This window comes from Hyperolius riggenbachi, chromosome 2, assembly GCF_040937935.1.
Source record: "Hyperolius riggenbachi isolate aHypRig1 chromosome 2, aHypRig1.pri, whole genome shotgun sequence".
NCBI classification, from domain to species: Eukaryota; Metazoa; Chordata; class Amphibia; order Anura; family Hyperoliidae; genus Hyperolius; species Hyperolius riggenbachi.
This window is the reverse complement of record NC_090647.1, coordinates 329,208,231-329,223,004: the sequence shown is the minus strand read 5'-3', so window position 1 is coordinate 329,223,004 and position 14,774 is coordinate 329,208,231. Positions and strand designations below refer to the sequence as shown.

Below are 14,774 nucleotides of genomic sequence, written 5' to 3'. Positions count from 1 at the left end.
GTAAGTTTTCTCTTGCCTTATTATCTCTAGCATGATCTTAGTGAATTGAGGCCTTTGTAACTACTGAACATAAAGAGAGACGCTCACAAAAGTTACATATACATTTGTCGGTCAGAATCATGTGATCATTTCTAGTAAGTTTATCTCCTGTTGTATAGAACTACTGTCTGTCTGCCTCTCTGTCGGACAGACTGTTCTGTGGAATGGATAAGAGAACGACCTGAACTTGCCCCACTGTAGGCACAATAATATTGTCTAAGTATTTTTGCTTGGTTGATGGGAAGGCTTACAACACTGGGGAACACCTGTAGACGCTCTAGATTACAAAAAAGAGTTCAGAGTTTAACTTATTCCTATCCTCTTAGGCTCAGTTCCCACTTGGATGGATCCGTCCACATACATCACGTACCCCGTCGCATAATTTTAGTGCTCCGTTGTGGATCCATCTTCTGCGCTGCTTGACCCCCTCAAGCGCTCGCTATGGTCTGTTTCACGTCCAGTAGGGAGTCCCAGCAGTTTAATAGGCTTTTGCTGGGTCTCCCATTTGTATTGTGACACTTGTCGATGATGATAACACGATCGGCAGCGGTGACCACCACAGATGAGGTGACAGAAGACAACACAAGAACAGATGCGGTGAAGAGCCTAGTGGGTACAGACACTGTCCGTTCCCATTAGCTTGCGTTTTTCCCATCAGCATCTAGAGCGTATGTCTAAAATGCAGCACCTTTTTATTTATTTAGATATTTTTAACATTAGATACGTTTGAATGTCCGTCGCTGCCCTGCTGAGGACATACACAGACTGGTACGTTTTCTTACAGGTGGGAACCTGTCCTAAATGACCGAGACAGATACAGTAATCAGTTTTCTCCCCAGGCTCTTTTAGCCGGGTGCTGCACATCAGCTCCCCTCCTCATCCACCTCCTATGCTGTAAGCAGAGTTGTGCAGAGAAGCAATGGCCCTGCATTCTCTCATGTCACCCCACCCGGCTACTTTTTCATACCACCTGGCTGGAAAAAATTTGTGGGGAGAACACTGCAGTTGCAGAACTCTGGGAATTAGCTCAGGTTTCCCAAAATGTTTTATGTGATAGTTTTCTAGTTTACTGTTCATGGGTGTCATTATGTTATAAGCAGTGATGAGCAAATGATTAGACAAGTATTAAAGCAAACACTAGCCAGCCATATTATAAAGACAAATGACACAAATCCTTTATATTGCGCTTTTCTCCTGGCAGACTCAAAGGGCCAAGGCTGCAGCCAATAGGACGCGCTCTATAGGCAGTAGCAGTGTTATGGTGTCTTGCTCTAGGTCTTCTTCCGAATAGGTGCTGCCTTACTGAACAGGAAGAGCAGAGATTCTAACCCAAGTCTCCTGTAACAGAGGCAGAGCCCTTAACCAGTACACTATCCAGCCATTGCCATCCACCTATCTAAGACCTCGTCAAGACCACCACTGATGCCCAGGCTGTGCTCCTCCTTGTAAATGAGCACGGCTGCACTGAGCCTGCATGAGTTCGTCCGTGTTTGCACATTTACGCAGGCACAGTAGGGCCTTGCTTGTACACGGCGTGGGGTGTCGGCATGAAATCATATCTAATAAGCTCTTGTCAGATAAGCTTAGAGGATCTTTGTGGGTCAAGGAGGAGATTGGAAGCTACTGGACTATCACAGGTGTCCAACTGCAGTCCTTGAGGGCCTATCGATGACCGTGTTTAGGATGAACTGAGAAATAGATTCAGGCCCATCAATTTATTTGAGCTGTGCCAGGAATATGTGAGGTCTTTGAAGACTGGAGTTCCACATTCCTTATATTAGAGGCTTCCCTCTTCCTAGGTAAGTATCTGACCTTTTTATTATTACTTGCCTTGGGTTCACTTTGAAATTATGATTTTTCCTGAGGCCAAAATTTGCATCAAAGGACCTAGAACTTTGCTGGAGCCATACATAATGTCACTGTCGCTCAAGGGATTCAGCTTGGATTCCCGCGGGTGATAGTATTTGTGTACCCTCCTTAAAGCACATGTGAATCGAGTGGGATATGGAGGCTGACATTTATTTCCGTTAAAGTGAACCTTAAGTCAGAAAAAAGAGTTTTACTCACCTGGGGCTTCTACCAGCTCCCTGCAACAGTCCTGTGCACTCGCAGCCACTCACTAATCCTCTGGTCCCCCGCTGCCAGCTAGTTTAGTTTTTGCCGACAGGCCCGTCAGGACTGGCCACGCGTAGCTTATTCCACATTCCTGACTGTAATTAGCGCTATTGCGGGCCGCAACGCGTACAAAAATACCAGTTGCCGCATATCTATGCGTTTGTAATGTGGCAACGCGTATTTTTGTCTTTTTAACAATGCATATTGCCTGGCTATCCTGCTAATACTCTGCCTGCAATACTTTTAGCCATAGACCCTGAACAAGCATGCAGATCGGATGTTTCTAACCTAGGTCTGACTGGAATAGCAGCATGCTTGTTTCAGATGTGTGATTCAGACACTACTGCAGCCAAATAGATCAACCGGATGCCATCTTTATGCCAGGCGTTGTTTAAAAGGAAATAAATATGGCAGTTTCCATATTCCTCTCAATTCAGGTGTCCTTTAAAGTAAACCCGAGGTGAAAAAAGTTTCTCTTGCCTTATTGGGTTCTAGAGACTCTTCAGCCTTTCCAGGCTACTTATTTCATCTGGACATCCCTCCATCTTGCTGTTGGTCGCCCAGTTTGGAACTCCGGTTGTTTGCTCCCTCTGTACTCACTCCCACACAACTGTGTGTGTTGCAGCTTTCACTGGGAACATCCTGGGCATGCATAGTTCAATTTTTGTCTAACGGAATATGCCCAGGACACTTGGCTACAGTTGCTATTAGGGCTGTGGAGTGGAGGAGTCGGAGCAATTTTGTGTACCTGGAGTTGGAGGTTTCATATGTCAGTCAGATGATTTTTGTACAAACTTCAGAGCCCTGGTAAGAATTAGACTAAGAAGTTGGAGTTGAGGATCAGAGAAATTTTGGGTACCTGGAGTTGGTGGGTTTATAAACTGAGCTGTCGGAATAGGATGATTTTAGTACCGCCTCCACAGCCCTGCTTGCTATGCACAGCTGTGCAGGAGCACGATACACGAGGCGCATACAGCTGCAAGACTGATGGGAGGCTAGACGAATAAAGTAGCCTGGTGGAGTCTGAAGAGCCTCTACTATGAGGTAAATATATATAAAAATGTCTTTTCACCTCTTGTACACGTTAATCGATTTGGGAACGCCGAAGGTTAAAACTAAGCCGTTGGCTGACTTAAAGATTAAACATTGTTAAAAGTACATCGAATCACTAACTACTGATAGGTTGTCTTCATCTATTTTGGAGACTCATTTGCAAATGGAATGTCTTCAGTCCCATTCATATAAAAGTTATAGAAAATGTTAAGGCAGGGAGCACTCCTCCATGCATTTGTAGTCAATGGGCCCGCTCAGGAATCGCAATGTTGTTTTTGTTCGTTTGAATTTTGCATTTTTTGCCATGATTTTAAATCGCACAGCAGTTTGCTGTTTGCCGCAAGACATAAGCATTTCCAAGTTAACTACATTGTGCTGAAAATTCAAATGCAGAACAAACCGAATAAGAAAGGAGTGTGACTGAAGACCCACTCACACAGTGTTCACTACCTTGCATTTGACAGATTATGCTGTGGGCTCAAAATGAATAGGTTGAAGACTGCAGTGATTCTCTGGGTCACTTCACATTGATCCACTCAGTCTTATGTCTGTTGAGGAAAAATATTTTTGTAGGCACTAGATTGCGTTGCCATTCATTTTAAGAATGACCTATCTTTGCTCTGTCATATAAGCGAACCCTGCAATGGCTCCTCATTTAGCGCTGGTTTACACTGCAAGAGCTTTTTCTAAGAGCTTGTGATGTTTAAAAGCTCTTGATAATGTAATGCTATGTGTATGTTCTTACTTGAGCAATGTGATTTTTTTTTAAAAATCGCCCATAGCATTGCATTAGCAAGAGTTTTTCAAATGCATACCTATGAATATGCCGCCGGGAGATTTGGGTGCAGGATAAAGCCGATATACAGCTTGCCCTGCTTCTGCACAAGTCCCGGCGGCGTTAATAATTATTCCCCCTCTAGGTTGATGCGTATGGTAGGGAATTATGTAATTCGACTTCCAGCTATTGCTGGTGGCCGAATTAGTTGTTTTTAATGTAATTTGAGCTCCGTCCTTTGACGGCACCGAAGTTGCTCACTGTGCGCCGCTATAGCCGTAATTCCTATTACGGCCTATGGTAGCGCCGGCTGCGCCCAAATCTCCTGCACTGTTTTAACAGAGCTTGTTTCAAATCAGTAATGTTTAAAGAGTTCTTGCAGTGTGAACCAGCCCTTAGCAATGACAGCACATCCGCCAAAATGAATGTTGGGTTTTGGCATTATGTGAACTTGGCCTAAATGAATCAGTAATGAACTAATAAACATGAATTCCAAATGTCTGGAAAGAACCAATGAAAAGGAACTCTGCATTAACGTGTACCTGAGGTGGGGCCTCCAGCCCCCTCCGGCCTGATCGCTTCCACGCAGCCCTCTTCTGACTGCCTGTTCACCTGCTACTGGTCACAGAAAAATCCGTCAGTCAGGGCCAGTTGACACAGGCGCAGTCCGGCCAGGCGTGCTTCCCTGTCTCACTCCAATTGCCGGTAGCGTTCTGCAGTACTACTGTGCAGACGACCAGTGCTCCTGGTGGCGGGAACGCAAGCGGCCAGCCCTGGACCAGAGGACTTTCGGGGGCCAATTGCAGGCGAATGGGAAGACAGAAGAGGGTGGCATGGGAGCAATCCGGCTGGAGGAAGCGTGTGTGTGTGTGTGTGTGTGTGTGTATATATTTATTATTATTATTATTATATATATATATATATATATATATATATATTTTATTTTTTTTTTAATTCCTGTGGCCCCATCTCAGGGTCTCTTTAAGAGTAATAGGCCTTGATGCTTACTACTTATCCTGTTTGACATCCCTAATTTTTATAGTAACCATGGTTACTGGGTTTCATGATACTGTGTGCGCGCATATGTTTAAATCTGCGTAAATGGCAAAATTGTGCTTAATGCGTGGCTTCTAGCTGATGCTTTCATCTTACTGTCTTTTTCCCCCTTTTCTCCCACGCAGCTCAGCATTTGATACAAGAACAGGACAGCGTGTTGCAGTGAAAAAGCTATCACGACCGTTTCAGTCCATCATACATGCTAAGCGTACCTATAGAGAACTTCGTTTGTTAAAGCATATGAAACATGAGAATGTGAGTAGCTGAACACAATCAAAATATTTAGCTTTTCCAATGGTCTCCAGCAAACTAGGGCTAGTCACACTTGTTTAAAGGGACTCCGAGCAGTGCAGAAACTATGGAAAGATGCATATCATTTTAAAGTTCTCTTTCTCCTCTTTCCAATGATATATAAACCACCGCCCTACGCCTTTTAGTTTTCGCTATTTTCGCGATTACTTGTATTACACAGGACGACACTTTCCCCAGTGTCAGCAGCTCCATTCAGCAGAATGGAGCTGCTGACTTTAGGAAAAAGTCGCCCTGTGTTAATACAAGTAACTATGGAAAGATGCATATCATTTTAAAGCTCTCTTTCTCCTCTTTCTGGCGACACCTAAGTCGTCACCCTACTCCTTTTAGTTTTCTCTATTTTCGCGATTGAAATCGCAGTCACGGCAATTTCAATCGCGAAAATAGCGAAAACTAAAAGGCGTAGGGTGGTGGTTTATATATCATTGGAAAGAGGGGAAATAGAGCTTTAAAATGATATGCATCTTTCCATAGTTTCTGCACTGCTCGGAGTCCTTTTAAAGTTTAATTACAGGATTTTTTTAATTAGAGCTTATACACAGTACACCCCACACACCTTCACAGGCTTGAACCTCTTCTTGCCATGCTCACCGTGCATTGCATGTGCGTTGAGAGCATTACTGATCCTACGCCATGTACTTGCACGCTTCTGTGCATTACAGCCTCAGCAGCCAGATAATGACCAAAGGTCTAACAGCATGGTCTCCAATCAGTTTAAAATCTTGGCGAATAAAGAGTAACATTTGTTGAGGGAATCAAACTTTTCATGACCATTTATTTATAATATTTACTGGCAACTTTAAGTACACCTGTTCATTGGATTGTTAACACAAATAGCTAATCAGTCAATTATATGGCAGCAACTAAGTACATTTAGGCATCTAGATGTGGTGAAGACAAGTTGCTGAAGTTCAATCAGCATTAGAATGGGGAAGAAAGGGGATATAGTTATTGGTGCCAGAAGGGCTGGTCTGAGTATTTCACAAACTGCCGATCTACTGGAATTTTCATGCACAACCATCACTACGCTTTACAGAGAATGGTCTGAAAAAGAGAAAACATCCATTGAGCTGCAGTTGTGTAAAAATGCATTGTTAATGTCAGAGGAGAATGAGCTGAATGATTCAAAAAGGGACAGTATCTAAAATAACCACTCATTACAACCAAAGTATGCAGAATACCATATCTGGACACAAAACATGCTGAACCTTGAAGTAGATGGGCTACAGCATCAGAAGACCACACTGGGTGCCAACCCTATCAGCTAAGTACAGGAAACTGAGGGTACAATTTGCGCAGGCTCTTCCAAAATTGGAAAGAACAAGATAATACAAATGTTGCCTGGTCTGAGTCTTGATTTCACTTGCAACATTCAGATGTTGGGGGTCAGAATTTGGCATAAACCTGAAATGGATATATCCTGCCTTGTGTTAACAGTTCAGGCTTGTGGTGTAATTATGTATAGAAAATGTTCTTGGCACGCTTTGGCACATAAGTGCCATGTGAGTATAGTTTACACGCCACAGTCTGCCTGTTACTGACAATGTCCATCTCTTTATGACCACACTGCACCTGTTTTATGATGGCCATTTCCTGCAGGATAATGCTCACATGCACAATGTTAATTCTAATGATAATGCACAATGCTCACGTCATCTTAAACTTGTTTCTTGAACATGACAATGAATTCACTGCACTTCAGAGTATACCAGTCGCCAGATCTCAATCTAATTAATAAAACACCTTTGGGACATGGTGGAACAGGAGATTCACATCATGAATGTGAAGTCCACAAATCTGCAGCAACTGTGTGAAGCTATGTGTCAGTGTGGATCAAAGTCTCTGAGGAATGTTTCCAACATCTTGATGAATCTATGCCACAAAGACTTAAGGAAAACAAGAGTTTGCTTTCTTAAAACAGAAAGAATTTGCGATAATTCGGGTTGGAGTGAGCTTGAGGCTAAGTTCACAGTGGGACGTTAAAGAGAATCTGTATTGTTAAAATCGCACAAAAGTAAACATACCAGTGTGTTAGGGGACATCTCCTATTACCCTCTGTCACAATTTCGCCGCTCCCCGCCGCATTAAAAGTAGTCAAAAACAGTTTTAAAAAGTTTGTTTATAAACAAACAAAATGGCCACCAAAACAGGAAGTAGATTGATGTACAATATGTCCACACATAGAAAATACATCCATACACAAGCAGGCTGTATACAGCTTTCCTTTTGAATCTCAAAAGATCATTTGTGTGTTTACCTTCTGTCCCCTTCTTCTCTCATGCACTGAACATTACAGGCTTCCTGCAGACAGCTCTGCATGTGCCTGTGTTTGTAATTCCTCAGTATGTGTCAGCCAGCTACTTTCACAGCCTAACAGAGGAGGATTTTTATCCAGCTCTCTTCTATCACTGATAAGATAGCAGAGAAGCTGCTGGCTTATGTAAATAAAACACACACTGGAGTGTGCATAGAGGAACAGACCAGCACGGAAGAGTTGGCAGCCTTCCAGACACAGGCCGACAAGTCTGACAGGGGAAAGATACATTGATTTATTACAGAGACCGTGATAGTACAAAGTGCTGCAGTGAGCCAGAACAGATTAGAATAGGTTTAGGAACTTGAAGGATGATAGAAAAAACGTTGTAATTTTTGTTACAGAGTCACTTTAAAGTCGCGCGTTAAAACAGCATTTAACGCAGAATAACTCACTGCAATGAAAAATCAATGTGCTGTTCACAGTGCACACATTGCGTTGGTGCCTAACGCTGCACGAAAAGTAAAAGTACTGCATGCAGTGCGTTATACACGTTATTAGCTGCGTTGGACTGTTTGCACATGCTCAGTAATGACTTGGAAGCATACTTTTCATTGCCTGTATTTTTTACTGTATGTGCTGTATGCGACGGTAACGCTGCGTTGCCACTTTTTGGGCGCGTTGCGTTGTAAGCTTGCGGTGCGACTTTAACGTGGCATCAAAATGCAACGTCCCACTGTGAATCTAGCCTGAGATGTCTCCCAGTGCATCACTGCTGAATATATGCAAATTAACCAACTTCAATCTGAATTATCGCAAATTCTTTCTTTTTTAAGAAAGCAAACTCTTGTTTTCCTTAGTATTTTAGTAAGGGGGCTTTTAGGACCATTGTAGCCCCTCACACACTCTAATGAGTTCTGGGTCACCATGAGCTTGCTGGTTAGTCTGTACAACAAAGACTTAAAGGGAACCTGAATCGAGAAGTATATTGAGGCTGCAACATTTATTTCCTTTCAAACAATACCAGTTGCCTGGCAGTCCTTCTGATCTATTTGGCTGCAGTAGTGTCTAAATCACACCAGAAACAACCATGCAGCTAATTTTGTCAGATCTGACAATAATGTCAAATGGATGATCTGCTGCATGCTTGTTCAGGGTTAACAACGACATCCAGAAGGAGCACCACAGCAGTAGAATACCCGGGTGCCAAGGTCAAGGTCTGAGTGCCGACAAAGACCCACAGCAATCCAAACATCAAGTAGGACCGGCACCACTGCAGAAAGTAGTATCAAAGCTCTTTTATTACATCAAGCACGGCTCAGCAATGACAAACGCTGTTTTAGGCTATGCCCTTTATCAAACTGCAACAGCCTTCAGAAGGCTGTTGCAGTTTGATAAAGGGCATAGCCCGAAACAGGGTTTGTCATTGCTGAGCCATGCTTGATGTAATAAAAGAGCTTTGATACTACTTTCTGCAGTGGTGCCGGTCCTACTTGATGTTTGGATTGCTTGTTCAGGGTTTACTGCAAAAAGTATAAAGGTGGCCATACACTGATAGATTTGCAGCAGATTCGACCATCCGATAGATTTGTCAGATGCCTGTCAAGTCGAATCTGACAGGAATCTATCTGATGTGTGTCACACACTAGGAACAGATTTCAGAACTAAATCTATTGGAAATCTATCTAAATGCATTATTGGACCATTCGAGCCAATGCAACTCTATGGGCCATGGATCTGCTACCAGCAGCAGATCGACCTAGAGTTTCCATCCTGTCAGATCAAATCCATCAATCGGCCACAAATTGATCGCTTGATAGTTTTGAAATAATCGATTTCTGACCTATCGATTCTATAGAATCAATCGATGGCTAAAATCGACCAGTGTATGGGCCCCTTTAGAGGCAGAGGATCAGCAGGGTAGCCAGGCAACTGGTATTGCTTAAAAGTAAATAAATAGTCATCACCTTCACACTTCAGGTTTCCTTTACCCTCCCTGGCACTATGGACAAGCCTGACTCACCAGGGAAAAATAGCTGAAAACTGTATGGAGGTGTCAAACTCATCCATCAATTCTAAGGCAGGGTTTTTTTTTTTTTTTTTTTTTTTTTTTTTTTTTTTTTTTTTTTTTGCATGCGTTTTTGCATTAAAATGCTAGTTTTTGTAAGCTTTGGAAACCTGCATGCAGAAATACGCAAATTTTAATGCAGTGTTCTCCCCAGGCTCTTTTAGCTGGGTGCTTCACCCGGCTAGTTTTGGTGAGCACCAGGCTGTCATTGGCTCACCTCCTATGCTGTAAGCCGAGTTGTACAGAGAAGTACTGGCTTGGCATTCTCATCTCGCCCCACCCAGCTACTTTTTCATACCACCCGGCTAGAAAATATTTCTGGGGAGAACACTGTAATGTGAAAAACTGCACGTTTTCTGCCGAAAGCTTGTTTGGAGATATTCTGGCTTGGCAGGAAGGTAAAATGTCATTCATTTTTTGCCACTACTTTGTGTTCGAAATTTTTTATTATACGCCAAATGTATACTAGAATCTTGCTTCGAATATTTTGGTTAGTTACAAGCAAAAAATCATGAAAAATGTAATTGAAAAAATTGAATTCATGAAAATTAATTGAACCACTTTTTGCACAGAAATCCAGCAGAAATTGAAGGCAGAGTGATTAAAGTGTACCAGGGTTGAGCGAAATAGAAACATCGATACTTACCCACGGCTTCCTCCAGCAGAATAAGCCTGTCTGAGTCCCACGCCATCCTCCCGCTGCTATCAGCCCCAGTAATGGGTTCAGTCTGGGTCTTCTGCGCATGCGCGGAGCTCTCGCGTTGGCATAGTAGACCCGAACTGACGCGACTGAGCCTATTACTGCGGGAGGACGGTATGGAACTCGGGCTTATGCTGATGGAGGAAGCCACGGGTAAGTATTGATTTTTCTATTTAGTTCAGCTCTGGTTTACTTCGTCAGTTCTGAAGGCAGAATGGAGTCCAACCTGGTACTAGCAATGTGCACATAAGAAAGTGGCCAATAAATATGTATGTATGTATGTATGTATGTATGTATGTATGTAGGTATTCTCAGCCACAAAGGTTCCTGACCCCTGCTCTAGATAGTCTAGAGGCTTCCAGGATAGTCAGAGGCACATATTCCAGCACAGGGTTTCTCTTCATTTTCTAGCCATACTCCAGTCCATGGATCTGTACTGGGCATGCTTGAGTGTCGTCCGCACATACCTGGCAGAACAGAGCGAGGAGTTTGAAGCTATTTACCTCTGTGTACGAGACACACGAACACACACACAAATACACACAAACACACACACACACGAACACACACACACACGAACACACACGAACACGAACACACACACAAACACACACACACAAACACACACACACAAACACACACACACACACACAAACACACACACACACACACACACACACGAACACACACACACACACACACACACACAAACACACACAAACACACACACACACACACACACACACACGAACACACACACACACACACGAACACACACACACACACACACACGAACACACACACAAACACACACACACACACACACTTACTATAACCTAGAAACCTATAGGTTTATAACAATTATTTGACAACGCCTTATCTTTTTTTTTTTTTTTTGCAGGTCATTGGACTCTTAGATGTGTTTACGCCATCGAAGACTTTTGAGGACTTTAATGATGTGTGAGTATGGTTTGGTTTTATTTATTTTGTTTTTTTCATATGGGACACAGTTTAGTGATGATTGTGTTTATAAAGTAGCTGTGTTTAATATTTTACTGTATATACTGGAATTTAATTTGATTTAAACTTGGAAATGTACATTACAACCTAGAAAGAAGGGGGGGGGCTCAAACTCACCATCACAGTGATATTCAAATCAGTCCTACTGTCACTCATTTCCCTGGGTAGGTCCTGTTATCAGTGTCACAAACCCCCCTCTCCCCCAAACAGCCTCTGGACACCTTCCCCTGTAATGTAGAATGCAGAGGGGAGTTCCCACCAACACCATGGATTCGGCAGCCACTATCTCCCCCTTCTTCCAAAAGGCAAAGTGGAGGCGATTCGTTTTCTTCCATCATTTTGTTTGTAAAATGTATGCAGGTGCTTTATTCCATCATATGGTAAAAAAACAGTACACATTAGGTGTGTCATTCAAAATTGCATACCCTGCATTCAGAAGTGCGGTGGGTGCTGGGCACAAGATGCCTGACGGCCGTTTCGCACTAGATATGCGCTTCCACGGAGGCTAAAAGAGAACCTGAGGTGGGTTCTAAGAATCCTATTAGCACACAGAGGCTGGGTCTGCACATAATGCCCAGCCTCTGTTGCTATACTGTTTCCCCCCCAGGCCTCCCCGCGCTCTGCTGTCCCCCATAAATCACACAGCCGTGCTAGCGACATTGCTAGCAGGCTGTTTACATCTGCGCTGCCGCTGATTGGAGGGAAGGGACACAGGCGGGGGAGCGGCGAGAGTGACAGTGTGGATGTAAACAGCCTGCTATCGACACGCTGCGTGTCGCTAGCGCGGCTGTGTGATTTATGGGGGACAGCAGAGAGCAGGGGTGGCCTGGGGGGAAACAGTATAGCAACAGAGGCTGGGCATTATATGCAGACCCAGCCTCTGTGTGCTAATAGGATTCCCACCTCGGGTTCTCTTTCTAAAACCTTTGCATGATCTTGTGTCAACTTGGAATGTTTTTTTAATCACTGACCATCCCTAATCATAAGCGATCATTTTTGGCCAACAGTAATTGAGCATCTGTACGGCCCTTTACTTTAACTTTTTCAAAAATAAAACTGTTTTCCAAAATAAAATGCAAAAAAACACTTATCTGATTTGTTTTTGACTCCATATTGTGATGGCTATATTGAGTTTGGCTGGAGAGAATGCTTAAAACTTGTGACATTTCGATAGAGAAAAAAAGGTCTACTTCACCCTTCTGGATTTTTCATTGTTGGTAAAAGTAAATAGCGGATCACTCAATTACTCACACAAATTTCATAGTTGATAGAGCTACTTCTAAAAACATTCCATTCACAAAAGTCAGTCAGGTATCCCAGAGATCTGCACCATGTATCATTTTTGAAAGGATACATAAGGGCTCTTTCACACTAGAGGCTGCGGTAGAAAAGGCTGAAACTCAGCCTTTTGCTTTAAGTGGACCAGCTGGCTGTTTTAACTAGTCTGACTGCCAATGTAACTGTTTAGACTACATAATGTTAGCTTGGCTGCTCTAGGGATCTTGCTTCAATATCCATGAAACACTAAATTTCTGCAGAGGCTGAATGGCATCTTTGTTTGCACTGGTGTCCCTCCACAACCCCCCCTTTTTTTTTTAATTACCGTATATACTCGCAAGCAAGCCGAATTTTTGACCCCCCAAAAGTGGGCCAAAAGTTGGGGGGTCGGCTTGCTTGCGAGTCATGGGTGGATAGGTGCTGTCCCTCCCCGCTCCCCCCGCGGCTGCCGCTGCTATTACCTTAAGCGGCGCCGCTTCCTCTATCCCCGTCCTCCTCCGGTAAGTAACCCATTCACAGCAGCGCGCCCCCCGCTGCTGTGATGACGCAGGAAACCATAGAGAGCGGTTCCCATAGTAACGGCATCGCCGCTACAGGAAGCCGCTCTCTATGGTTTCCTCGTCATCACAGCAGCGAGAGGCGCGCTGCTGTGAATGAGTTACTTACCAGAGGAGGACGGGGATAGAGGAAGCGGCGCCGCTTAAGGTAATAGCAGCGGCAGCCGCGGGGGGAGCGGGGAGGGACAGCACCTACCCACCCACCTACCCACCCATACTGGGGCACTATGCTAGCTATATGGGGCACTATGCTAGCTATATGGGGCACTATGCTAGCTATATGGGGCACTATACTAGCTATAATGGGGCACTATACTAGCTATAATGGGGCACTATACTAGCTATAATGGGGCACTATACTAGCTATAATGGGGCACTATACTAGCTATAATGGGGCACTATACTAGCTATAATGGGGCACTATACTAGCTATAATGGGGCACTATACTAGCTATAATGGGGCACTATACTAGCTATAATGGGGCACTATACTAGCTAAACTGGGGCACTTTACTAGCTAAACTGGGGCACTTTACTAGCTATACTGAGCACTATACTAGCTATACTGAGCACTATACTAGCTATACTGAGCACTATACTGGCTATACTGAGCACTATACTGGCTATACTGAGCACTATACTGGCTATACTGAGCACTATACTGGCTATACTGAGCACTATACTAGCTATACTGAGCACTATACTAGCTATACTGAGCACTATACTAGCTATACTGAGCACTATACTAGCTATACTGAGCACTATACTAGCTATACTGGGGCATTTTACTAGCTATACTGAGCACTACCTACCTATACTGGGCACTATACTAGCTATACTGGGACATACTGGGGGGATCACGCGGCCAGCGTTTCCTACCCCCGGCTTACATGAGGGTCAATCATTTTTTCCCTTTTTTTGGGGTAAAAGTGGGGGGGTCGGCTTACATGCGGGTCGGCTTGCTTGCGAGTATATACGGTAAACGGTATTAGTATGTACTCTTCTGACTAGCTACAGTTCATAACTAGCAAGGCTAACTATATACCTTTACTTTGTCTCTGAAATCCTCATACCCAAATATTTGCACTCACTGCATATTAATTCACAGCCAGTTGACAACAGTAGTTGGCCCTCTTAACTTGTCCGTCCCTTCTGTCACCTTCTAATTTAAACCTTATCTTAAAGATTTCTGAGGTCAGATGAATGGTTTAGGTGCAGAAATAGTGTCAGAATTTGAAAGAAGTGACATGATGGTTCCCACGAAACAGCAACTCTGGCAAGTAAAGTTAGATGGGAATCTACATAATTAAAACGATGTTATTTAGGTTCAAATAAAGTTTTTAAATCAGGTTTTCTTTTGTCAATAGCTTTCAGAGACAGTAAGTGATGTGATTTGTTCTAGTGATCCCTCTAAAGCAAACCTGCAACTTTGCAAAATATAAAAAAAAAATAAAACTACTACCTGATTGCTGAAGTGTTCCAGACCCCATCCATGCTGTTTTTGCAGCTCTCTAATGATTTTTTTTTCTGGTCTAAAATAACTTTAT

At 43.4% G+C, this 14,774-nt stretch overlaps 1 protein-coding gene across 4 annotated transcripts in view; it reads left to right on the top strand.

The window, feature by feature from the left end:
* Positions 1 to 14,774, top strand: part of LOC137546633 (mitogen-activated protein kinase 14) — a 91,469-nt gene that overhangs the window by 28,174 nt on the left and 48,521 nt on the right. For all 4 annotated transcript variants that reach the window (XM_068269330.1, XM_068269328.1, XM_068269329.1 and 1 more), the window contains exons 2-3: positions 5,164 to 5,293; positions 11,274 to 11,332. In XM_068269330.1, the coding sequence (XP_068125431.1) occupies positions 5,164 to 5,293; positions 11,274 to 11,332 (189 nt within the window). The remainder of the gene's footprint in view (positions 1 to 5,163; positions 5,294 to 11,273; positions 11,333 to 14,774) is intronic.